This window comes from Microcebus murinus, chromosome 2 (assembly GCF_040939455.1).
Source record: "Microcebus murinus isolate Inina chromosome 2, M.murinus_Inina_mat1.0, whole genome shotgun sequence".
Lineage (NCBI taxonomy): Eukaryota > Metazoa > Chordata > Mammalia > Primates > Cheirogaleidae > Microcebus > Microcebus murinus.
This window is the reverse complement of record NC_134105.1, coordinates 26196481-26222595: the sequence shown is the minus strand read 5'-3', so window position 1 is coordinate 26222595 and position 26115 is coordinate 26196481. Positions and strand designations below refer to the sequence as shown.

Below are 26115 nucleotides of genomic sequence, written 5' to 3'. Positions count from 1 at the left end.
TAGGTTCAAACACATCTTTATTAGTCAAAATAGGAACCATTACAATCAACACATTCTTGTCAATGAGAAATAAGTTTATTTATTCCTGTGGCATAAAAATCCATACTTCAGCATTCAGGAAACTCATAGGAAGCATTTTCTGCATCCTGCTGGTTGTGGAAGCGTTCTCCCTGCAAAAAGTTGTCGAGATGCTTGAAGAAGTGGTAGTTGGGTGGCGAGAGGTCAGGTGAATATGGCGGATGAGGCAAAACTTCACAGCACAATTCCTCCAACTTTTTTTTTTTTTTTTTTTTTTTTTTGAGACAGAGTCTCGCTTTGTTGCCCAGGCTAGAGTGAGTGCCGTGGCGTCAGCCTAGCTCACAGCAACCTCAAACTCCTGGGCTCGAGTGATCCTTCTGCCTCAGCCTCCCTGGTAGCTGGGACTACAGGCATGTGCCACCATGCCTGGCTCATTTTTTATATATATATCAGTTGGCCAATTGATTTCTTTCTATTTATAGTAGAGACGGGGTCTCGCTCTTGCTCAGGCTGGTTTTGAACTCCTGACCTTGAGCAATCCGCCCGCCTTGGCCTCCCAAGAGCTAGGATTACAGGCGTGAGCCACAGCGCCCGGCCCCTCCAACTTTTGAAATGTTGGTTGTGCGACATGCAGTCAGGTGTTGTCATAGAGAAGAACTGGGCCCTTTCTGTTGACCAATGCCAGCTGCAGGCGTAGCAGTTTTCCGTTATCGCATCGATTTGCTGAGCAGACTTCTCAGATGGAATGGTTTCACTGGGATTCAGAAAGCTGTAGTGGATCAGACCGGCAGCAGACCATCAAACAGTGACCTTTTTGGGAGGCCAGTTTGGCCTTGTGAAGTGCTTTGGAGCTTCTTCTCAGTCCAACCATTGAGCCAGCCACCAGTTGTCATAGAAAATCCACATTTTGTCACACATCACAATCAGATTGAGAAATGGTTCATTGTGGTTAAGTACAAGAAGAGAAGACTACACTTGAAAACAACCATTTTTTTATTTTTGGGCAGCTCATGAGCCACCCACTTATCAAACTTTTTCACCTTTCCAATCTGCTTCAAATGCCGAAGGACCGCAGAATTGTCCACCTTGAGTTCTTTGGCAGCTTCTCGTGCAGTTGTGAGAGGATGGGTTTCAACGATTGCTCTCAATTGGTTGCTGTCAACTTCCGATGTCGGCCACTGCGCTCCTCGTCTTCAAGGCTCTCGTCTCCTTTGCAAAACTTCTTGAAGCACCAGTGCACTGTGCGTTCGTTGGCAGTTCCTGGGCCAAATGCATTGTCAATGTTGCGATGTGTCTCCGCTGCAATCACTTGAATTTGCTTTTTGTCTAACGTCATTTCAATAGTCTAAAATAAATACAAAATAAATAGCATAAGTTGTTAGCAAAAAGCATAATGGCATTAAAATGATGTATAACATAACCGCATTTATTTAAGAATGTATTCCAATATCAAACGGCAAATGTCACCAATGCTAAAACCACAATTACTTTTGCACCAACCTAATAAAAAATTTCTTGGGGGCACAGTAAGAAAATTCTCGGTGACTTAATGTTGGGCTCTGCAGGGGAGAAGAAAAGAAGAGAGGTGAGGAGGAGGTGACAGATGAAGAAATAGAGGGAGCAGGGCCTGGAGGCCTCTCTGAGCTCAGACAGCCAGAGGAGGTAAGAGCTAGAAGGGGAGGGCTGTGTCAAAGAGGGGTGTTGGAGCGGGAGATTCCAAAGGGGGAGCAGATCCAGGCCGTGAAAAGGGCCATGGCGTGACCAGGGTAGCAGGTGGCTACAGTGGAAAAGTCCCTGCAGCTAAGCCAGTCAAGGAACTGAAAACCAGAGTATGGGAACAGCAGCACCCTTGTGGCCATAAGGCCCCCAAACAGAATACAAGAATAGAAGTAGAGAGGAAGACTATGTGAAGCAGGCGTCCACATCAAGAGAATGAGGCCAACTGACTGGAGGCCAGCAAAGGAGGGTGGCCGGGCAGGGTAGAAATTGGCGCAGCTCCACAGAGCAAGGGCATTAAATGAGGGCACTGGAGCCACATCTGCACACAACACATCTAGGTCAAGAGGAAATCCAACCACGTTTCTGGCCCCTGCCATACCTGGAGCTTGGGAAAAGGAGCTGCTTCCACTCATGAGAGCTGCAGGGAGGTGGTGTGGTGTCCTTAGGGATGGGAGGCACTCAGAGGTCCTGTGAAGAGGTTGGGACTATGGAAAGTTTGCTTGTCACAGATCACAACATCCTGGGGTATTCAAACACACTACCCTCAGGTCCACGTGCAGGGCCTGGTTGGTAGTAGGTGCTCAAAAATATTTGCTGGATCAATAAGTGGGTGGGTGGATGGGTGAGTGCATGGATAGTGGATAGATGAATGACTTGATGGGTTTGAAGGATAGATGGGTGGATGAGTGGGTAGCTGGATGGATGGGTAAGTGGTGGGTGGGTGGGTGGATGGATAGAGGGGTGCATGGATGGTGGATGGATGAATGATTGGATGAGTATGGTGGATAGATGGGTGGATGGATGGATGAGTGGGTGGATAGATGGATGAGTAGGTGGATAGATGGGTGAATGGGTGGCTAAATGCATAGATGGTTGGATGAATGAGTGAGAGGGTGAGTAGAAAGAAGAGTGAGAAGATGGGGCATGGGAGTGAGTAAATAAATGAACGAATTGAATAAAATGGGCATTCCAGGAAACAGGAGAACCACTTGGGAGGCCAGAAAGGTGATAGAGGTAACACACGTGGCCTTGTCCCAGCAATCTAGACCCCTCGTGAGAACAGCTCTAACCACAAGGAGGTTGCAAAAGACACCATCCCTCTGCTCCCTGTGCCCCAGCCCAAAAGCTTGTGTGTGGGCAGGAGCCCCCATCTGGGTCCAGGCTGCAGCAGCAGAGGACATGGGACCAAGGCAGTAGACTGGCTACTTCTGGGAGCCCCTCTTCCCTCTCAGGATCAAGGTCAGACTCCCCGGGAAGCAGAGGAGAGTGCAGACCCAAGGTTCTGATCCCAGGAGCTCCACACTTGCATTCGCCTCTCTCTAACCTTAGCCAGTCATTTGACGTCTCCTGGCCGCTCTTCCTGGCAAGATTTTAGGGAAAATGCCCCTGTCTTCTCCCTTCTACCTGCCCACCCCTGTGCTGAGGGGACATAAACCAGCTGCCTGGTGGGAAGGGGGCCTCCGTCCCCTGCCAGATGGGTCCAGCTCTCTCGCCCAAGGAAGCCCGTGATCAGGGCAGAAGCTGGCCTGGCCTAGGGACTCCTCCTTCTGCCTGGCTTTTCCCAATCCTGCCGCCAGCCAGATAAGGCCCTCCTGGCCAGCAGACCACAAGCAGGGATAAGAGGGAGGGGAAGTCTTCCCTCCTGCCCACTCAGAGCTAGAATTCTGCTTCCTTCCCTGGAGGCAGCCCCCAGACAGCATCTGGGCAGCCGTCCCAGCCTCCTCACAGCCCGGAGCCCGTGTTTTGCTCCCCGGCATTCAGGATCAATGATGTCCTAATTAATTCATTTCTCATTTTTGGGAAACCAATCAAAAGCAGAAAATCCTGCCAATCTGAGCACCAGGGAAGCAGAACACAGTGCTGGCTGCCACCTGGTGGAAGACACTCCTCCAGTCCCCTGGGCTGGTAACTAAATAGCCACTGGGGGACCTTCAGGCCTGAAGACCCAGCTCCAACATCCAACAGCCTTTCACAAACACCTTCTCCATGTCAGGCCCCATGCTGGGTCCTGGGGTCACAGATCCATCCCTGCCTTCACCAAGTACCCTGGAGCCCAGGTGGGCAACACCTAACCCAGCCTGGGAAATCTGGGAAGGCTTCCCAGGGGAGGTGACATGCCAGTTGGGTTTTGAGGGATGAAAGGGATTTCTTCAGACATGTATATAAGGGGAAGGGCATCCCAATCAAAGGAAACAGTAAGGGAAAGGCATGGAGCCATGACAAAAGCAGCATCGGACATGATTGATGGCAAACTGAAGTGTCAGGCTCGTGAAAAAGAAGGGCAGATTGGGAGACGGAGTATCACAAGGAGGCTGGGGGAGTAGGGGAGGATTAGAGGCTTGGTTTCGAAGGCCCTCAAAAGCCATGGGGAAAAAAAAAAAAAAAGCCCTGGGGAAGACTCAGAACTGTATCTGATGGCCAGAAAGGAACCAATGGAGGGTTCTCAGCTGGGCAGTGACATGCTGGCATTCCTGATTTGGAAGAAGCCCTCCAACTGAGTAGAGCAAGGCCAGGATCCCAGGAATGAAGGCAGGGGGAACAGGAGGACACCGCTATGGTCCTCAGATAAGTGACAATGGTGGCCTGGATTCCCACAGGGGCATAAGGTGGGAGAGAAGGGGCAGAACCTACAGGAAGGAGTGACAGGCCGGATGTTGGGGTGAGGGGCAGGGAGGAGGCCAGGGGTCTAGATTTCTTTCACCAGGACAGAAGAGCAGGTTTTCAGGACAGAATGTGGGGAACTCAGCTGGTGGCATGATTAGTTTGGGGTGTGTGTGGAGTATTGAGGGGAGCTGGAGGTCTGCGGGGCAAGACTATGTGGTGCTGCTCAAGGTCATATCCAAAGTCAATGTCATCTCTGGGTCTAGAATGCCACCCTCCCCCACCACCACCATTCCCAGGCCATACCCTCCCCTCTTCCTTCTGTTATGGCTCCCACCCACTCTTCCCATTCCAGCCTTCGTTCTTGCTGTTCCCCTGCCCAGCACACCCTTCCCTGCTCTGTGTAAATTCCACCCTTGCCTCAAGTTCCAGCGGGAGTCCCGCCTCAACCCAGGGTTAGAGCCAGGTCAGAGGTGGATGGGGTCTGAGAGAGAGGGCCTGAGTGTGGCAGAAAGTGCAGAGGCCTGATTTAGAGCCCAGCCTTGCCTCAAACTGGCTGTGTGACATAGGCAGGTCACTTTCCCTCTCTGGGCCTCGCTTTCCCAACCTTTCAGAAGTGACTAAGGAAAGATCCTTGAACTCAGGGAGCTCAGTCTTAAGAGCCATCAGGCAAAACATGACCAGGACATTAACAATGCAGCAAATGCCTTGATTATGCAAATGAGGGAAAGATTTATGAAGAAAGACTTAGTGGCATTTTTCATGAACCTTGAAAAATGGGTAAAATTAAACAAGTTGAAGCGGGGGCAAGGGACAGCATCCAGGCAGAGGGACGACCTGTGCAAAGGCTGGAAGGCAGGAAGCTCAGGGCGCACGCAGGGAAGAATGAGTGCCCAGGTTTTGGTTCCTAAGTCAACAGCTCGGGTGTTTTTTTGTAAGCAGCCTCCAGTAAACACCTGTTTGCACAATCGAGGTCACACACAGGGGTGTGTTTGCACAACGAGCTGTTTGCACAATCTCGGCCGACTGCTGTATTCCAGCCAGCCCAGGCCCGGGCGGATGAGCACGGCCTCCACTTCCGGACACTGGCCCTGGCTGGCCCATCGGCCCCCGCCCGGCCCCCCTGGAATGAGCTGTTCCTTGACCCCCCCACACACACACATCACAGGCACTAACAGAAACAGAAACAGCCTGGCCTTCAGTAGCTGGGCTGCCAAGAACGGGGTTCCCTCCCCAGGGCTCCCTTACGGGGTTTCCAACCCACAGAAAGTTGCCCGATGGAGGAGGGGCAGGCGGCAGGACAGCTGGAGGAGGAAGTTTCCATCCTCAGAGCAGATACCGGGTGCAGGTGGAGGGGACGACGCCCCATCTGTGTTGTGCTTTTCAGCATTTCTTAAGCATTTACTATGTGCGTGGCTCTGTTCCACTTAGATTCACTGATTTCTCCCAAGAATCCCATGAAGCAGATACTATCCCCATTTTAAAGATGACAAAACCGAGGCTCAGAGAGGTTAAACACTTGTCCAGGCTCGCACAGGTAGTAAGTGGCGACACCAAGCAGTCTGCCTCCTCAACGCATGGTCTTAACCTCTGTACACTCTAAGGCTTTTTTCCTAAGAAAAGTTCTTCCTTAAATCTAACTTTCATTTCCTTAAAGCTAACTTTTACTTCAGCTGCTGCGCTCCATTTCATGGTGCAGGTCCTCAACGGAGAATGGAACACAAACGAGGTCAGTAAACTCTTACTTACTCGAAAATATTGAATTGTGCAGAGGGGAAAAAGGAAAGCAAATTTATTGAACACCTACTATGTGCTGGTTACCATGCTAGGTGCTATGCTTCTGACAGCTCATTTCATTCCCACAAAACTCCTAGGAGGAGTTGTTTTCTATGTGACAGATAAGGAAACAGCGGCTCCCCAGCCTGGACAACACAGTGAGACCCCATCTCTAAAAAACATTTTTGGCCAGGCACAGAGGCTCATGGTGGTAATCCTAGCACTTTAGGAGGCTGAGGTGGGAGGTTCACTTGAAGCCAGGAGTTTGACACCAGCCTGAGCAAAAGTGAAAAACCATCTCCTCCAAAAAAAAAAGAAGAAAAGAAAAGAAAAGAAAAATTTAGCCAGGTATGGTGGTGTGCAACTGTAATTCAAACTACTAGGGAGGCTGAGGCAAGAGGATCACTTGAGCCTAGGAGTTTGAGGTTGCTGTGTGCTAGGCTGATGCCACGGCACTCTAGCCTGGACAACAGAATGAGATCTGCCCCCCCCCCAAAAAAAAGAAATTTTTAAATAAGCTGAGCATGTTGGTGCATTCCTATGGTCCCAACTACTCAGGAGGCTGAGGCAGGAGTATCACTTGAGTCCAGGAGTTCACTTGAGTCCAAGAGTTCGAGGTTACAGTGAGCTATGATCATGCCACTGGGCTCCAGCTTGGGTGACAAAGCAAGACCCCATCTCTTAAAAAAAAATAAAAACATAAAAAAATTATTTAATTAACAAAAAAAGAGGCTTGGAAAGGGTAAACAACTTCTCCAAGATTTTACAGCCCAACAGACAAGCACTGAGTATCCCCTCGTGCCCGGCCCTGTGCGAGGCTGGGAGGCAGAGGAGAGAATGCAGTTTCTGCCCTCAAAGAGTTCAGTGGAGTGCAGGCGGCAGCCAGCCCCACTGCAGCCTTACAGGATCCGCAGGAGGGAGGGCACCTGACCCAGCGTGGCTAAGGGGCAGAAGGTGGTGGTGGTGGTGGGGTGTGCTCAGCACAGGCTGGAGGCCTGGGCTGGCTCAGGAACAGGACTGGGGCAGGCAGAGGTGGCAGGGGACCGGGAAGAGCAAAGGCACAGAGGCATTGCAGAGCCCCCGGCAGGCAGGGAAATACAAGCACATTCAGCATTACTTTCTGGAAGCGGAGCCCAGCGAGGCAGGAGAGGGAGGCGGGGGTAACTTGATGGTCCAGTTAAGGAGTTAGGATGCGATGCGGAGCCTCTGGAAAACTCGGGGAGAGGAAACGGATCACAGGCCTGTTGACAAGACTGAGAAGGGAGCTCCACGAAGGCAAGAACCAAAGCCTCTGCTCACCGTGTTCCCACACCTAGTCCAAGCGCTTTGCTGAATGATGAGCAGAAGGCACATTCTCCCTCCCAAAGACCTAACTGGGAGTGTGGGGAGTGGGTGTAATGATGGCTCCTGAGTCCCTGGGCTGCATGACTGGGGGGGGGAGGGTTAATTCACCAAAAGGAGGCACTCAAGGATTGAAGACAGATTTGATGACGTAAGGGAAAGATCCAGCCATTCAATTATTCATTCAACAAACATGGATGGAGGTCTCACTATGTGACAGGCAGTGTTGTAGACGCCGAATATAGAGTTTTAAACAAAACAGACCAAAAGCATTGCCCTCGTGGACCTTCCACTCTAGTGGGAGATGGAGACAGCCAATATCAGGTGGTGAAAAGGGATCCGGGGAGTCGGGGGCTTGCAATTTTTTAGAAGGGTGGTCAGAGAAGGCCTCAATGAGAAGGTGACATTTGAGCAAAGGCCTGAAGAAGGGGAGGGAGGAGCGATCCATGTAGCTATTTGGGGGGAAAGAGTCCAGGTAAAAAAAAAAAACAACAACAACAGCAAGTGCAAAGGCCCTCAGGCAGGAAACAACAAGTTCAAGAACAAGGAAAACAGGCCGGGCGCTGTGGCTCACGCCTGTAATCCTAGCTCTTGGGAGGCCGAGGCGGGCGGATTGCTCAAGGTCAGGAGTTCAAAACCAGCCTGAGCGAGACCCCGTCTCTACTATAAATAGAAACAAATTAATTGGCCAACTGATATATATATATAAAAAAAATTAGCCGGGCATGGTGGCGCATGCCTGTAGTCCCAGCTACCTGGGAGGCTGAGGCAGAAGGATCACTTGAGCCCAGGAGTTTGAGGTTGCTGTGAGCTAGGCTGACGCCACGGCACTCACTCTAGCCCGGGCAACAAAGCGAGACTCTGTCTCAAAAAAAAAAAAAAAAAAAAAAGAACAAGGAAAACAGTGGAGCAAAGCAGCAGGAGAGAGAATAATAGGAGAGGGGTCGGGGAGGAATGGGGGCGCCAGGCTGTGTAGGACCTTGTAGACCACTGAAAGGGCTTTGGCTTTGACTCTGAGTGAGATGGGAGCATTGTAGAGTTGGGGGCAGAGGATGACATGATCTGACTTCTCTTTGATCAATATCATACTGGCTGCTGAAGGAATAACAGGCAGGTGGGGAACAAGGATGAATGGAAACAGGAGACCAGGAAGGGGGTTGTTGCCATGATGTAGGCAAGAGATAAGAGTGGCTTAGACCTGGCTGGTATTGCTTTAAGTGATATTTATATTTTCCAACATGTTATTGTGAAAATATTCAAACAGCAAGCTGAATTTTACAGTGAATGCCTGCATACTCTGGAATCTGGTTATATTTTGAAAGAAGAGTCAATGGGATTTGCTGAGTGTGCAGAGCCTGTGGGACATTTTGTGGGTGGTTCCAGCAGGGGGTTCCAGCAGGCAGTGGGGTAATTCTATCTGGAACCAGAACTGCAGCCCTGGTCTGCCACATCACACCAGAGCCAGAAGCCCACTTTTCCTAAGAAGGATCACATTTAAGGACATTCTGCTAGTCTGTTGGCACCTAACTTTTATTGGGTCATGAATCCAATAAACTATGAGCAGGCTGAATCTTTCTCAGAAAATCATTTGTAAACAATTGCAGGGAAACATGCATCCAGACAATAAAAGACATAAAATGCAGTCACTCAGTATAAGGCATGGTGGCTCATACATATAATTCCAGCACTCTGGGAAGCCGAGGCAGGAGGATCACTTGAGACTAGAAGTTTGAGACCAGCCTGGGTAACATAGCAAGGCCCCATTTCTACTAAAGATTAAAAAAAATTAGCTGATCCTGGTGGGGCACACCTGTAGTCCCAGCTACTCAGGAGGCTGAGGCAGGAGGATCACTTGAGGCCAGGAGTTTGAGGTTGCTGTGAGCTGTGATAACACCACTGCACTCCAGCCTGGGCAACAGAGCAAGACCCTATCTCACACACACACAAAAAAAAACTCTCAGTGTAACAGATCCATTGTGAGTAAATGTTACTATTAACGATTTTGAGTGAACACATGAAGACCCTGTGCCTTACAAGGACACCCCCCCATCTTGTACCCAGAGTCCCCATTTCTCCATCGGCCTGGATGGTAGGGAATATGTAGCAAAGAGGGGGACACTGGGTGTCACTTATAACATTCTCAGGAGCCTGGAGGACACCCTCCTCAGTACTGCGAGGATGAGGGCCCAGGGCTGGTGCCGACAGGAGCTCGGAGCTGGGGCAGCCTTCGCACCGGGGGCTGTCTCCAAGTGGTGCTGCCCAGGGCAGGGGGCACGGGCATGGCACCCTGCCCAGCCTCAAAGCTTTGAGCTCAGGAAATCCGGAGGCCGGGGAGGGGGACTTCGTTGCCAGTCCCCAGCCCTTTAAGACCCCCGAGGCAGGAAGGTCGCTGGGCCTCACCAGTTTCCCTCGCAGCTCCTTCCTGGGAGGAAGGGGCTGCCTGTGCCCACGAAGGCGCAAGGGAGGGCACAAGGGAGGCTGGGAAGGTGTTGCAATCCCTAGCCCTGGGGCCTGCCGGAGGCTGAGCCATTAACGACAGGGCTGGGGACAGACACCAGACTGCAGCCTGTTTCAGGAACTTGCCTTGAAGAGGAGAGGAGAGAACGGGAGGCCAGGCAGGTGCCTGCCCAGAGCTCCAGTGTGAGTAAGGGATCCCTGGGGTGGGGCTGAGCCTTGGGTTTGAGGGAGACCTGGTGTCCCAGGTCATTCCCCCCAGTGCCCGTGTCCGGGGTCCCAGGCCTGGGGCTGAGAATGCATCCCTTGGAACCAGGAGTCCTGGTCACTGGGTCTCTTTTCCTAGGATGGCCCCCATTTTGGGGGGGGGCGGTTGCATCAAAGAAGTCACAAACAGCCAAAAAACCCCCTTGGGGACATCAAGCTGGGCTTAGAGACAGGCACAATGGTTCCCCCTCTCCACGTCTCTGTCTCTCAGAACCTGTGTCTGGGTGTTCCAGCCTCACAACCTCTCCCCGTCTCCGACTTGGTCTCCCCCCGCCAGCCCCTCTGGCTTGCTCTCTCTTTGGGTTTCTGTCTCAGCGTCTCTCTGTGCCTCTCTCTGCCTCCCATGTATCTCCTGTCTCTTGAATGTTAAACTCCGTATCAAGTCCCTCTGTCTCTCTGGGTCAGTAGACGTGTCTCTTGGACTCTCTTTCTCTGTCTATCTCTCAACATCTCCTCTCCCTCCATCTCTGTCTCTGCGAGTCTCTGTCATTTCAGTCTGTGTACATATCTCTGCCTCGCTCTGTTACCCCTTTGCCTCTGTCTCTCTGAACCACATCTGGAAAGGCCTCTCCCTGTGTACCTCCAGCCCCCGCCTGCCCCCACCTGCAGAAAGAATCTCGAGTGGGAGGGGGAGGAACAGGGGAGAGGGGCGCGGACCGGAGAGGGGAGCGTGTGGGGAGAAGGCTGGGTGCCCCGAGAGGGGAAGCAGAAAGGGGGTGTGAGGGCAGCGAGCCCGAGCCCAGGAGGCATGAGCCAGGGGAGACAGCCAGGGTGTGGGAGGGACAGGGGCCCAGGAGCTAGAAGGAGGGGTCCAGAAAGGGGGCTTTGAAACTGTGCAGGGTGACATAGACGAAAACAAAGTTGCAGTCCCAGCAGGCTGTGACCACGCAGCCTGCACGGGAGGCAGGGAGCGGGGAGGACTAAACCATGCTGGAGTCTGTGAGACAGTCTGTCCTGCTCTGCGGTTCGTGAACACCACCCGTGTTCTGAGCGCTCACTCCACACGGCACGGTGCTAAGCGCTATCATCACGATCATCTCATCTCATCCTCACAATAACCCTGAGAAGTGAGTGATATTGCTGTCCCTTTTTCACAGATGGGGAAACCGAGGCCTGGAAAGGTGAAGTAGCTTGTCCAAAGTCACGAAGCTGGTAAGTGGTGGAGCCGGAGTTCAGTCCGGTGATCTGGATCCAGGCTGGGCTCTAAACCTCTCTGCATACAGGGCCCCAGCGGGTGAGACCATGCTCCAGCAGCCCTGGTCCCACTCAGCCAGGTGCGGCATGCCCAGGGCTGCTGAGGGAAACCAGGGACTGATGCCAAGCATGCCAACACCCAGCAACCCGGGGGGAGGATGCCAGGGCCTCTCGGGTTTGGTTGCCCACTCTGGATGGGAGCCAGAGGAGAGGAATAAAGTGGCACCTCACTGGGCATAGGCTGGGCCTGAAGCTGACCCTTGCTAGGGCAACAGGGCTGGGGTCGGATCAAAACTGCATGCAGATGGGAACCAGTGTCCCGAAATCTGGGCCTGGGAGGCTAAATCTTCCCCAACGAGTGTGTGTGTGTGTGGGGGGGGGAGTTATAATCAAACTGGTGTGCTGTCGTAAGAAGGTTAGCAACCACTGATTGGTAGACAGGGGTGCTCTGGACAGTTGTATAGGTTTCTCACTGCACAAAGCTGCCCAACTGACCCACAAATGGAGGCTGAAATCCAGCCTGCTGTCTAGTTGCCCGGACCTACTGTGGGGCTGCATCTGTCCAAACGAAGAGGAACTTTGCTCCAATTCACACAAGGTGACTTACAGGCTAGCAGTCACCAGGTGTCCTGATACTGCAGTGTATGTGGATAGACTGGGGGTTTGGGTAGAGCCCCTGCAAGCAGGAGCAGCCTCGGGTGTCCAGGCAGCTCTCATTCACACCTCTGCCTGGGAGGGAGAGAAAAAGATTCTCCTAGCTCTCTCCCCGCTGAGCACAGGGGATGTCGGGGCAGCCTCTGCATGTATGTATCCATATATGGACATGCAGCCTGGTCAGCAATTCCCACTGATCTGCCACCAAGAGCACCAACTAGTGCTGGAGCCCCAAGACCTGGACGGCAGCAGGGTGGAGGATTAGGCTGGACAACCACGCCAGCGGTGGAAACTTTTGTATACTTCTGAGACTGGAGCCAACGCTCCCTCCGTCCAGGCTACCACCATGACCACATGATGCCTGACCCAGAAGGCCTCTACGAGTCTGTGCCCAGAACTGGGGTATACTGGACCCTTTGGGCACCCCAACTGATACCCTCTCAGCCCACTTTTTTCTCTAGCCATCGCGGAGGCACCAGCTTCCTGCGTGAGTCCCCTGCCAGCCCTTTGCCTCGGCTGCTCTGCGGAGCTCTCCCTGTCCTCCAAGGAGTGTCTCTGACATTCTCGGCATGGCCTGCCCAGGAGAGCCTGCCTGGCACTCATTCACGTACAGCCTGGACGTGCCAGGGAGTGAGTTAGCACCCAAGGGCCATCCCTTGACCAATGGGGGCAGGCACCAGTGGATAAATGTTCCCATCCTCCCTCCCATCCAGGAGATCTATTTTCCCTTGGGTGGACAGTTCTGAGGAATGTTCTACATGACTCACTGGAAGGCTCCAGCAGGATAGAGCCCAAGTCATTCATCGAGGTGATCAGCTTGATGACACAGCTTGTGTTGGCTTTCCCTCCTTCCCAGATTCATCCTCCCCACTCCCTCACCTGCTCCTGGGATCTTCCCAAAATAAACTGCCTGCATGTCAGCCCTTGTCTCAGGCTCTGCTTTCTGTGGGGAGCCCAGCTTAGACAGGAGGGAAGGGGAAGAATGCTGTTCCTCGCTGCTCCTTTCCCTGCTCTTTCCTGGAAGGCAAGTATAATAACAGTAGCCGACCAGGTGCGGTGGCTCACCCAGTAATCACTTTGTGGGGCTGAGGCGGGAGGATGGCTTGAGGCCAGGAGTCTAGGACGAGCCTTAGCAAGAACAAGACCCCGTCGCTACAAAAAATAGAAAAATTAGCCAGGCATGGTGGCACACGCTTGTAGTTCCAGCTACTCGGGAGGCTGAGGCATAAAGATCACTTGAGCCCAGGAGTTGGAGGTTTTAGTGAGCTATGATGATGCCACTACCCTCTAGCCAGGGTGACAGAGTGAGACTCTGCCTCAAAAAGAAAAAGAAAAGAAAAGAAAAGAAAAAGAAACCAGTAGCTGTCACTTATAGAGTCATTTCCTATGTGCCAGACACTGTTCAAAGTCTTTGACTTGCATCTTTGAGTCTTTCTCCCAAAGCCCTATGCAGTATAGGCTGCTATTACCTCCATTTTGCAAAGAAATTAAGGCTGAGAGAGGTCAAGTAATCTGGCCAAAGCTGCACTGTAGCAGAGCAAGGACGAAGGTCAGCCCCAAAGCCCATGACCTTAACCAAGCCTTTCTGCCTGCAGGTGAGCATCAAGTTGGCACTATGGCAAGGCTGGGCGGCTGCAGCCTGATTAGAGCTGCCCTGATCACCCTGCTGCTCCCCAGAAGTGAGTGTGGACAGTGGTGGGGCTGTGAAGGGGAGAGGGGAGTTACAGGGAGAGATATTGGGGGCGGGTGGGAATCGCTTCGCTAAACTGCCACATAGCTCCTGGGGTTCCCAGAGAATCCCGAGAGACTCAAGACTGAGCCACAGAGGTGGGCTAGCTGGGCTCCCACCCACAGCCCTCCACGGGCAAACCGCCACCCAGGAGGAACAGTGAGAGGACCAGGCTGGTCAGCCTGGAAAAGGCCAGTGGGTCCTAGATCTTGTCTGCAAATCTCTGCCGAGCTGTCAGAAGGAACTTCGGAGTGGGCAGTAAAAGGATCAAGGCGGAAGCTACAAGGAGACAGGTTTCATCCTGAACTAAGGAAGCCCAAGCAGAGCTCTCTGACTGTAGAAACTCTGCCTTGAGAGCTAGAGAGCTTCTCACCTCCAGTGGTATGCAAGCTGAGGCCAGGACTGACGGGGACGCTGCACAGCAGTGTGGGCAAACTTGGACAGTAATATTTAGGCTTTGCAGGCCACGTACAGTCTGTATCGCATATTCTTTTTTTTTTGAGACAGAGTCTCGCTTTGTTGCCCAGGCTAGAGTGCCGTGGCATCAGCCTAGCTCACAGCAACCTCAAACTCCTGGGCTCAAGCAATCCTTCTGCCTCAGCCTCCCGGGTAGCTGGGACTACAGGCATGCGTCACCATGCCTGGCTAATTTTTTTTTATATATATATATCAGTTGGCCAATTAATTTCTTTCTATTTATAGTAGAGACGGGGTCTCGCTCTTGCTCAGGCTGGTTTTGAACTCCTGACCTTGAGCAATCCGCCCGCCTCGGCCTCCCAAGAGCTAGGATTACAGGCGTGAGCCACAGCCCCCGGCCTTGTATCGCATATTCTTATTTGGTTTTTGTTTTCTTTGCTTTTAACCCTTTAAAAATGTAAAAACCATTCTTAGCCGGCAGACCACACCAAAACAGGTCACCTAAGCCTTGAAATTCTGAGTCCGCTAAGCAGCAGGAGGCGCATGCTGAGAACTACAAACTTGCTCTGTGGCCCTGGGAAAACTGTTCCCCTCTTAGGACCTCAGATCCCCATCAGCAAAACAAGCCTCAGCACACCTGAGACAGGAGAGAAGGCATCACGGGCAAAGCGCCTGGCTTACTTGTTTATTTATCCAAAAAACAGGCACCAAAATCCCACTTCGTGCCTGGGAATATAGCAATGAGCAGGACAGCCAAGGTCTCCGGCCTCACGGAACTTACAGTCCAGCCAAGGAGACAGACAAGCAAATACTCATAAAGCTCTATAAGGATGAAGGGTGGTAAGGGCTTTGGAGAAGCACTGGGGGCTTAGCCTGGTCTGGTTCCCTCCTGATGCCCAAGTGTCGCCCAGGTGAAAGAGAGGTGGGAGACTGGAAGAGCGCTTCAAAAAGGAGCAACAACGCAAAGATCCAGGGATGGGAGGGATCATGGAGTTTTCAAAGAACAGCAGGGATAGGCCAGCATGGCTGGAGCTGACAGTGTAGTCTGAGCTGGAACTGCAGGTTGGGCAGGGCCAGGCCAGAAGGGCTGTGTGAAGGACGTGGGTCTTCACCCTAATGACGGCAGCAAACATCTACTCGCCAGGCACTGTTTAAGTGCCTCACATACGTTATCCCATCTAATCCTTCCAGCAACACTAAGGTCAGGACTATTTTTATTCCCATTTTACAGATGCAAAAACTGAAGCATAGTAAGTCTCGGTAACATACCAGGGGCACAGAATTTATAAGCAATAGAGGATTTGGGGAGCATATACTCAACTTGAATCCATACTCCTGGGTTGTAGTCTTCAAACTTAGCCCAAATAAACTCTCTACTTACATTTAAGAAAAAACACAAAAAAAGAAAAGCACCAGGATTTAAACCTAGGCAGTGCAGTTCCAATGTCCATGCTCTTCGCCACCACACCACACTTTCAGGGCAGCGATGCGCATGACTTGCTGTAATCGAGGTGGGGTAACACCATCAGATTTGAGCTGTGAAAAGATTGCTGTGGCTGCAGCGTTCTTATCAGTCTCATCGCTGCTTTCACCATCCTCGGGGAGAGTGCTCCGTGGGCTCTATCTGGCTCGCAAAAGCTGACGGTGCACATCCCTTCCCACCCCTACAGTCAATGATGTCACTTTAGTAGCTACGGTGGTGGTATTTGCACCACGGAAAGCAGCACGTACTACAAATCGGGGTCTGTTTTTCTCTAGAGAGCCAGTTGATAAACATTTGCAGCACGTCACTATCTCTGTCTCACCCCTTCGTCCTCTCACCATCTCTGCACACACCCTTCCCATTCCAGCCCCCAAGACCTTGACTCTGGGGCTTCAGAGGTCTAGATTATAGCCCAGCTCTGCCAGGCCAACGAGTCACCTATTGGCCATTCTCTCCCCCCCCCCACCCCCCAGGCCTGGAGGAGTGCGGGCACATCAGCCTCTCCACCCCGATCGTCCGCCTGGGGGATTCCGTCACTGCCTCCTGTGTCATCAACCAGAATTGCAGCCGCCTGGGCCTGGATGCACAGATTCTGTGGAAACTGGGACCAGAGCTTCAACCTGGGGGGAGGCAGCAGCGCCTGCCTGATGGGACCCAGGAATCTACCATCACCCTGCCCCACTTCAACCATACTCAGGCCTTTCTCTCCTGCTGCCTGAACTGGAGCAACAGCCTGCAGATCCTGGACCAGGTTGAGCTGCGAGCAGGGTGTAAGTCCCTCCACACATCTAACCACTCTGCCTCCATGCCCTTCTGCCAATAAATAGTAAGAGCTATATCCTTGGAGCTCTTGCTCAATAAGCACTTTATGAGCAGGATATCAGGTAATAGGAGTACCAGTGGGTCCTATTATTTAGCCCCATTTTGCAGATGAGGAAACTGAGGTTCGGGAAGGGAAGGTCACACTCTAATAAGGACGGAGCCCAGATTCATAGCAGGCAGCGTGGCTCTCAAGCCAGCGAGGTAGCCACTACTCTATATGGCTGCCAAGCAAGTCCAACTCCTCGTCATAGGAGGGTGCCTCCAGCAAGGACATCCTCTACCAGGCGGGCTTGCTCCCAGCTTCTCCTCCAACCCAGTTTCAGCCTTTTTTTCAAACTGAGCAGGGGGAGTCTGTGCCAAGTTGAGGCATAAGAAAAAGACAAAGACCAGGTTTCTTGTTTGAGAAGCAATAATCGTAGCAGCTTACACTGACATAACACTTCATACATGCCAGGCACTGTCCGGAGCACTTTGTGTGCAGTGAGTCATTTAGCCCTCACAACAACCCTGGGGGGCAGATATGTTATCATTTCCCCCATTTTCCAGATGAGGGTACTGAGGCACAGAGCAGTTAAGTAACTTCTGGAGCACGTGGCCAGTGAATGGCAGGACCAGGATGCAAACCCAGACGCTACGCTGTCACTGACAACAGGGCCTGGGGATAGGAGGGCTGGAGGGCGAGGACCACCGGGCTACTGGTGGTCCATGTTGCTTACCCCTGTACATGCCAGTAACTTGGCTTGACCCAGGGCTGCCCTTCCAGGGTCATTCTGTGTGGACACAGGGGGATGGGCGAGGTAACCCCAAAGGGACCCACGCAGGGCAAGGAAACAAAGCCAACTGGTCCTAGTGGGAGCTTTCTGAACGGTCCCACCCAAAGCACTCACATTATTGCCATCCCACGTGCAGACCCCCCCGCCATACCCCACAACCTGTCCTGCCTCATGAACCTCACAACATACAGCCTCACCTGCCAGTGGGAGCCAGGACCAGAGACCCACCTGCCCACCAGCTTCACCCTAAAGAGCTTCCAGTGAGTAGGGGCCCCCACCCCAGCCCCCTTCCTTTGGGTCCTTGGGTGGGGCATGGGTAGGACCACGGGGATGGGGAGCCAGAGGCAAAGATGGGAGGGTCAGGGAGCCTCGCCTTCTTCCTCTGCTTGGCACCCAAGCCTGGCCCCTTGACAGGAGCTGTCAGAACCAGAAGGACCCCATCCCGGACTGTGTGGCTGAAGACGGACAGAGCCACTGCTCCATCCTACGCAAACACCTGATCTTGTACCAGAACATGGGCATCTGGGTGCAGGCAGAGAATGCACTGGGGACCAGCACGTCCCCGCAGCTATGCCTCGATCCCATGGATGTTGGTTGGTGATGCTGGGTGTGGGGGAGGGGAGAGACCCCCAAAATGGGCAGACCCAGAGAGAGACAGAGAGGGAAACACAGGCCCAGCAACAACAAGGAGACACTGAAAGACCTAGAGAAGGGAGCAGAGACATGGAGGGATGCAGCTGGAGACAGAGAAAGGGAGACACAGACGCAGGGAAGAGACACAGAGGCAAGGAGACACATCCGTTCCTTCTTTGAGTCAATTGCTTGAAGGGGCAACTATGTACTAGGCACTGTCCTAGGTACTGGGGATGCAGCAGTCCATCAAAAATCATGCCTTCAGCAAGAGCGAGACCCCGTTTCTACTAAAAATAGAAAGAAATTAATTAGCCAACTAAAAATATATGGAAAAAATTAGCCTGGCAAGGTGGCACATGCCTGTAGTCCCAGCTACTCGGGAGGCTGAGGCAGTAGGATCGCTTGAGCCCAGAAGTTAGAGGTTGCTGTGAGCTAGGCTGACACCACAGCACTCACGCTAGCCCGGGCAATAAAGTGAGACTCTGTCTCAAAAAAAAAAAAAATCCTGCCCTCAGAATGTCAAATAAGGATAAGTGGAATGGAGAAATTAAAGGAGAAGGACATGTTGGGGTGGACAGTTGTTATTGCAATAGGTTGGTCAGGAAAGGCCTCCCTAAGGTGACCATTGGGAAGCTCTCTGGGGGATGAGGAGCAAATCCCACATACACAGAAACGTGTCCATGGCAGCATGGACAGAGATGAAAAGACGGAGAGAGGGAAGAGGGAAGGAGGGGGAGACGATGCAGAGAGAGAGACAGAGAGAGAGCACGCAGATAGAGGCCTGGGAGGAAAACAGAAGCACTAGAACCACAGACAGGGAGACTCAGGCAGAGCTCTACAGGGTGGGGCAGGGAGAGGTTCTGACAATCCCCTCCTTGCAGTAAAACTGGAGCCCCCCATGCTGTGGACCGTGGGCCCCAGCCATGCGGCGGCCCCGGCCCAGCCAGGCTGCCTGCTGCTGCACTGGGAGCCCTGGAAGCCCAGCCTGCACATGAGCCAGAAGTGTGAGCTGCGCCACCAGCCGCAGCTGGGAGGCGCCAACTGGACGCTGGTGAGGTGAAGGGCAGGCGCAAGAGCCTGAGGGGGCAGTGGCCGAGGGGAGGGTAAGTCGGGCTTGAGCTGGCCTGGAAGGGCTCATAGATGCAGGCTCAGAGGCACACGTACCCACCAGGAGGGCCCCCTGCCCACCAAGACCCTTCAGTACGAGCTCTGCGGGCTCCTCCCGGCCACAGCCTACACCCTGCAGATGCGCTGCATTCGCTGGCCCCTGCCTGGCCACTGGAGCAACTGGAGCCCCAGCCTGAAGCTGAGAACCGCTGAACAGGGTGAGTGGGTGACGAGGGGCTGGGAGCAGCCATCAGCGCCCAGTCCAGGCCCCAGGCCCTCCCTGACTGGGACCCTCTCTCCCCTCGCTCCGTCCACAGTCCCCATTGTCAGACTGCGCACGTGGTCACGGCAGAGGCCACTGGACAACAGGACAGTGGACGTGCAGCTGTTCTGGAAGGTGACTCCCTCTGAAGGCCATCCCTCCAACCCTGAGACCTCCTCCAAAACTCACAGAGCCCTGCAAGCTGGGGCTCAGAACCCCAACAGGTCTGAGAGGCTTAGACGCACTTAGGTGTGATTTGCATGCACTTTGCACGTGCCCGGGAAGCTGAGTAGTGACCTTCTAGAGAGATTACAACACAGCTTGGTTCAGTGAAAAGTAACTTGCTTCTTCCTGCCCTCCCTCCTGGAACCAGCACAGGGACAGAGGGAAAGAGGGAGGGAGGTGAGAGCTCCATTCCTATGCTCCATCCACCCCACCTAGAGGACCTCCCCACTCAAGACGAGCTGTACATCCTCTTCTCTTTTTCCTCCTGTGCCTGCCACAGCCAATGCCCCTGGAGGAAAACAGCGGCCAGATCCAAGGGTACCTGGTCTCCTGGAGACCCTCGGGCCAGGCTGGGGCAGTCCTGCCCCTCTGCAACACCACGGCGCTAAGCTGCACCTTCCGCCTGCCTTCGGGAGCCCAGGAGGTGGCCCTTGTGGCCTATAACTCAGCCGGGACCTCTCATCCCAGCCCAGTGGTCTTCTTGGACAGCACAGGTGAGAGGGCAGCCAGAAGAGCACAGTGGTTAAGCATGGAAATGCAGATGCTAGACTGCCTTTGTTCCGATCTAGTCCCCTGACTTGCTAACAGTGTGTCCTGGGCAAGTTACGCCTGCTTCCCGGCCTCTGTTTACTCATCTAGTAGATGGGGATGATAACAGCGCCCACTGAGGGTCGTTGTGAGGGTCACAGGAGTAAATGCAAGAGCCTGGCGTGAAGTATCTGCTCAGTATGGGTTAGCTACTATTAGTATCATCAGCCAGGACCAGGTTGAGCTGGTGGTGGTGTCTACACACACACACACACACACACAAACACACACACACACGCACACACCAGTCCATTCTGCTAAGAAAGCTGAGAGAGGAAAGCCCTAAGCTTTTCCAGCTGGAACATAGTCATCATTGTTCATTCTCAGGGGATCACCCACCACCACCAGAACCCCCAGCTTTCCCTAAACATGGACCCTCACAAGGTGAGACTAATAATCACAATAACAATCACAATAGCTAATATTCCCACTTACTAGCTGTGTGACCTTAGGTAAGTTACTTAACCTCTCTGTGTCTCTCAGTTTTCTCGCTGATAAATTAGTAATACCAAGAGGTACTACTATTGAGAGTCACACACCTCTTGGGTGTGACTGTTAGAGGACTTGATGAATTGCCATATGTCAAGGACTATGCCTGGCACAGACTGAGAACTGCACAGCGTCAGCTGTGGTCATTATCAAGGACGATTCCATGCTAGGCACTGCACCAGGCTTGGTTCTTTGCATCAACTCATTTAATCTGCACCAAGACCCTACGAGGTAGAACTTGTATCATCATTGCCACTTTACAGAGGAGGAAACCAAGGCTCGGATGTTGACCTACCCAAGGTCACCCAGCCTGTAGGTAGCAAAGCCAGGATTTATTTGAACCCAGGCTTCTGGCTCCAGGGCCTGCACTCTTTTCACCTTCATTGCACCATTTCCCACTCTGTCTCCAGGCCCACCCCTAACCAGACTCTACACCATGGCCCAAGACCCTCACGGCCTCTGGGTGGGCTGGGAGTGCCCCAACCCCCAGCCTGAAGGCTATGTGATTGAGTGGGACCTGAGTCCCCCCAGCCCCAGGGACGGCAACAAAACCTGGAGGATGGAGTATAATGGAAGCATCACAGGGACTCTGCTGAGAGGTGAGGCCAGCCTGGAGGGCCAGGCAGGTGGGCAGGGCTGGGGAGAGAGGGAGGCAGGGGTGCCTGACAGTAGGCAAAGGCAACCTGAACCACCCTAGAGAAGCAGAGGACCCGGCCTTTCCTGATCCTTCACTGCTCTCATCTCACATCCTAACATTCAGGAAGTTCTTCCTGCAGTCTAACCTGACCCTCTCTATAGCCCTAACCCTGCCACCTTTCTAGCTCTCTCTTCCATTTTTCTTCCCTAACCCCTATCAAATGATCTAAAGAAGAGGTTGCAGAGGTTAGCCCTGACTAGAGGGCTGAGGTTGGCTCCTAATCATCAGTAGAGGTTAGCCCCTAATCGAGTGCCTCCCCCATTTCCTCCCTACAGAGAACATCAGGCCCTTTCAGCTCTACAAGATCTCTGTGACTCCCCTATACAAGGACGCCATGGGACCCACTGGGCACATCTATGCCTACTCCCAAGAGATGGGTTTGTTAGACATCAGGCCTCTTTCTAGAGGCCTCTCCTTCTCCTCCCAGGCCTGCCTGAGCCCCAACAATCAGGAATATGGGGGAACATGTCCTTTCTCCTGTACTTCTGGCTCTGGAGGGGGTCTTTCCAAATCCTAAGATTACCCTTGCTTACACTGGACACCTACAGCCGAATAGAAATAGGCAGTGTGGGATAGACACCGGGCAGTGAGTTTGGCCAAATTCACAGAACAAATCTGGCAAAAATCAATCAATTGCCCTGAAAAAAAATAAGGTGTCATGTGTGACAGAAAGTGGACAGAAGACCTGGCATAAATTCAGAGGGTGAGTGGCAGAAATCAGGTAGTGAATCAGACAAAATCAGACCTGGTAGAAATCAGGGAGTGAGGCTTTAGCGTCAAACAGAACCAGGTTCCAATCCTGGCTCAGCCACTTATTAGCAGGAGGCGGCATTCCGATTAGCTCCCTGGGAAACTGAGGCTTGGACATGGTCCTCTTGGTCTCTTTCCTCGCCCACCTGCAGTGTGTCTGGGGAGCCACAAGGAGTCTAGTCAGGCTCCCTTGCAGCCCCTGTACCCCTCTCTTCCTGCAGCCCCGTCCCGAGCCCCAGAGCTGCATCTAAAGCACGTCGGCAAGACCTGGGCACAGCTGGAGTGGGTGCCCGAGCCCCCTGAGCTGGGGAAGAGCCCCCTTACCCACTATACCATCTTCTGGACCAACGCTCAGAACCAGTCCTTCTGTGAGTCTATCCTCAGCTCCCATAACCCCAGGGCCTGGGGAGGGTGCTCAGCAGCCGTACAGAGGCTGACCATATGTTCCCGCTCCCAGCCACCATCCTGAACGCCTCCTCCCGTGGCTTTGTCCTCCATGGCCTGGAGCCCGGCAGTTTGTATCACGTCCACCTCATGGCCACCAGCCAGGCCTGGGCCACCAACAGTACAGGCCTCACCCTGATGACCTTGCCCTTAGGTAAGGGGAGATGGGGGTCAGCAGAGATGGCTGTTGGGAGGGTACCCTGCCCATGGATCCCCGGCTGAGGGAGGGACCCCGCCTTCCTTACACGCACTCTAACCTCTTCTGGCTCTGCCCTCACCCCAGAGGGGTCTGAGCTACCCATCCTCCTGGGCCTGTTCGCTCTCCTGTTCACGGTCATCTGCTTCTGTGGGACTGCCTGGCTCTGCTGCAAACCCAGGTGAGTCCTTTGAGAGAACCAACCCCCAGCTACCCCTACCCACGGGAACTATGTCCCTTCCAGCCTTCCCAGACCTTGGGGCCCGTGCCTGAAGGTTCCAGCCCTCCACCTTCTTCTCTCTGTACCAAGGGGCAGCTGCGGCTCTTCAGCCACTGGGGTGGGTGGGACAAAGGATGGGAAGACAGGAGGGTATGCCTGACCCAGCCTCCACCTGCCCCCTTCTCTAGCAGAAAGAATTCCCTCTGGCCAAGTGTCCCAGACCCAGCCCACAGCAGCCTGGGCTCCTGGGCACCCACCACCATGGAGGAGGTGAGCGACGTGGAGAGAGAGGGAAATGGGGCTGGGGATGTTGGCCCGGGCTCAAAGTGGAGGGACCCCCTTCTGAGGATGAGCACACAGGCCTTCCCATCACTTCCAGCAAGTTCCCCACCCCCCCACCCCTTCAGAATGAAGCAGACTCAAGCTTGAATCCTGGCACTGCCCTCTCAAAGCCTCAGTCACCTCCCTGTGAAATGGAAAGATTCACCAGGCTGAGTCTGAATGGCATGTGGCACATGTCAGACATGTGTCAGGAACACACTGGTGCTTTGCAAATGGAACCCTTTGTGTTCCAGCAGACAGCAGCAGGGATGTCCCCACTACTGCCCCAACTCAGGAAGGGACAGTGGCTGGGGTAGATATCTGAAATGAACCATGCCCTCCCCCAATGTCCTTGTGTCCAGGAGACCTTCCAGCTGCCCAGCCTTCGGGACCCTGGCATGCCACCCATCACCAAGATCACAGTGCTAGAGGAGGAAGAGAAGAAGCTGGGGCCCTGGGAGTCCAGTGACAGCTCAGAGACCTGCCTCCCCACCCTGGTCCAGACCTATGTGCTCCAAGGGGACCCAAAAGCAGCTTCTACCCAGCCACAGGCCGAATCTGGCACCAGCGACCCGGTCCTTTACGGGCAGGTGCTGGGCAGCCCCACAGGCCCAGGGCACTACCTCCGCTATGACTCTACTCAGCCCCTTTTGGGGGGCCTCACTCCCAGCCCCAAGTGTTATGAGAACCTCTGGTTCCAGACCAGCCCCTTGAGGTCCCCTGTACCCTCAGACCCAAGCCAGGAGGATGACTGTGTCTTTGGGCCACTGCTAGACTTCCCCCTCCTGCAGGGGCTCCAGGTCCATGGGGTAGAGGGACTAGGGGGCTTCTAGGACTTCCTGGGACTCCCCACCTGGGCCTGCCTCTTGAAAGGCCTGAGCTATCCAGAGGAGAGGAGAGGGTCAGTAAGCCCATCACTGAAAACTACCCCAGCTACAGGAAAGGCAGAGGTTCCCTGTCTCTCCCAATCTCCAGTCCCCAGTATCCCTCCCTGTCCCACCACTCTCCATAGGATGGGCCTCCCAGGCAACCTGCATACTTTGAGACTCAGACAATGTTCTGTCCAGCACCACCCACTGGCCTTTTGTGCTTGTTTCCAATAATTTCAGTCTCTTAAACTGGTTTTTGGTTTGTGGTTTTTGTTGTCTCTGTTCTTTTTCTTTCCAGGGCCCTAGCAGTCAGGGGGAGACTTCTCAGAATCATTCCTTTGTTTATTCATTCAACCAGCTCTCACTTAGCATCTAGGCCCTGTGCTGGCAGCAGAGATTTTTAAATGACACAGTTCAGTCCACGCTTGGAGAGCTCCCATTCTTGGTGGTAAGGACTCGGAACCTGATAATTAGGGCACAGTGGGCAAGGTTTACACAGAGGGAGTTACAGAGTGTGGTGGGACACAGTAAGGAGACCTCAGAAAAGACCCTATTAGGAAAATATGATTTAAAAAAAAAATCTCCTGCCAATCCAGAAAACCTCTCCACAAGGGTAGAAAAGAAAGAAAAGGTTTATTTTTGAATAAGCACTAAACCAGAATGTGATATGCATCACAAACAATCCACTAGAGATTACAAAGACAGAAAGAAATCTTATTCTTTTATATAGCCAAGTGGATACAATTTATTGCATGCATTTTCAATAACTCATCCTCAAGTAAGAGGATTTGACAGCACCATTTGTCACACACAGTTCATCCTAAATTCACCTATGTCTGCTAACTGCCTTTATCCAAAGAAAAAATACATTTCTCATATCTTTAGAACAGGAGGTAGGTTTGCAACTTGGAGCTAGGTAACAGCTGAAGTTAGGCTCCTCTGTCCCACAGAAAATGAGAGATAGGGTACTATCATCCTTAATTATTATATTTCAGGACAAGCACGGTGGCTTACGCCTGTAATCCCAACACTCTGGCAGGCTGAGGCAGGAGGATTGTTTGAGGTCAGGAGTTCAAGACCAGCCTGAGCAAGAGCGAGACCCTGTCTCTACTAAAAATAAAAAAAATTAGCCGGTGTGGTGGCATGTGCCTGTAATACCAGCTACTCAAGAGGCTGAGGCAAGATCACTTGAACCCAGGAGTTTGAGGTTGCAATGAGCTATGATGACACCACTGCACTCTACCCAGGGCACCAAAGCAAGATTCTATCTCAAAAAAATAAATAAAATAAATAAAAAGATTTACACTCATCTCAAACAAGTAGACAATTCACAACTACAAGTTTTCTAAAGTACACGCTCTAAGAAAAGTGAAGGGGAGGAGTCTTTTCCCTTTTTGCACCAGGGAGAATTAAAATTTATTTTTCCTACTTTTAATATGTATTCACCCATACACATCCTTCATTCACAAATAATATCGCAGCTACTATTTACTGAATGCTTACATATACTAAGTGCTTTACATACAACTGCTTCAGTTAATCCACTCAACAACCTAAAAGTCAGATACTGTTAATACCACCCTCATTTGATAGATGAGTACGCTGGGCCCAGAAAGATTAAGTGACTTGCCTACAAGATCACACGTTGAGTAAATGGCTGAGTTAGGATTCCAGCCCAAGGTTGTCTGTTTCCAAAATCATCGACCTTAGTTAGCCACCAAGCTACAAAGCTGCCAGAGACACGGCTGAAACACAGTAGGTCTTAGAGGGCCCCATCCTTGACTTCGCGGCGGGAAATGGGGTTGAGAGGAGACTACTACTTTGGAAGGCTACCGCAGGCCCTACGAAAGCCCCAAAATAACCGCGCCCCCAGGCCAGGAACATACAGAGGGGTCAAGGATGGGATGCATGCCCAAGAAAAAGTGGCATTTTAGAATTTATACAGCACCGCACACCACTAACCACGCTCCGATCTTGCTCAGCTGCTAACCAGACTTCCAGTTCAACTCAAATCTCCGCGTCTTCAGAGTTCTGCCCGCCAATCCATGCTCTCGGTCCTCGTCTGC

General features: G+C 52.7%; 1 protein-coding gene and 1 long non-coding RNA gene across 4 annotated transcripts; one reads left to right on the top strand and one right to left on the bottom strand.

The window, feature by feature from the left end:
• Positions 1–26110, bottom strand: LOC105871735 (uncharacterized). Its single transcript, XR_012914284.1, has 2 exons — positions 26012–26110; positions 1–1363 (listed from the first exon to the last, which is right to left on the bottom strand). It is a non-coding gene; the product is annotated as an uncharacterized LOC105871735 (long non-coding RNA).
• Positions 9953–24314, top strand: CSF3R (colony stimulating factor 3 receptor). 3 transcript variants are annotated; one of them, XM_012765191.3, is made up of 18 exons: positions 9953–10095; positions 11274–11328; positions 12738–12832; positions 13620–13703; positions 16127–16423; positions 17385–17508; positions 17663–17841; positions 18763–18932; positions 19053–19206; positions 19306–19385; positions 19756–19969; positions 20963–21151; positions 21525–21626; positions 22221–22367; positions 22457–22597; positions 22727–22820; positions 23048–23129; positions 23543–24314. In XM_012765191.3, exons 4-18 carry the CDS (start codon positions 13640–13642, stop codon positions 24011–24013), a joined length of 2508 nt encoding a protein of 835 aa, XP_012620645.2. In that variant the 5' UTR covers positions 9953–10095; positions 11274–11328; positions 12738–12832; positions 13620–13639; the 3' UTR covers positions 24014–24314. The 3 variants fall into 3 exon arrangements, with proteins under 3 accessions (XP_012620645.2, XP_012620650.2, XP_012620644.2); XM_012765196.3 differs by lacking the exon at positions 12738–12832 and having other exon boundaries at positions 23051–23129; XM_012765190.3 differs by lacking the exon at positions 12738–12832.
• Positions 26111–26115: the final 5 nt, after the last annotated feature.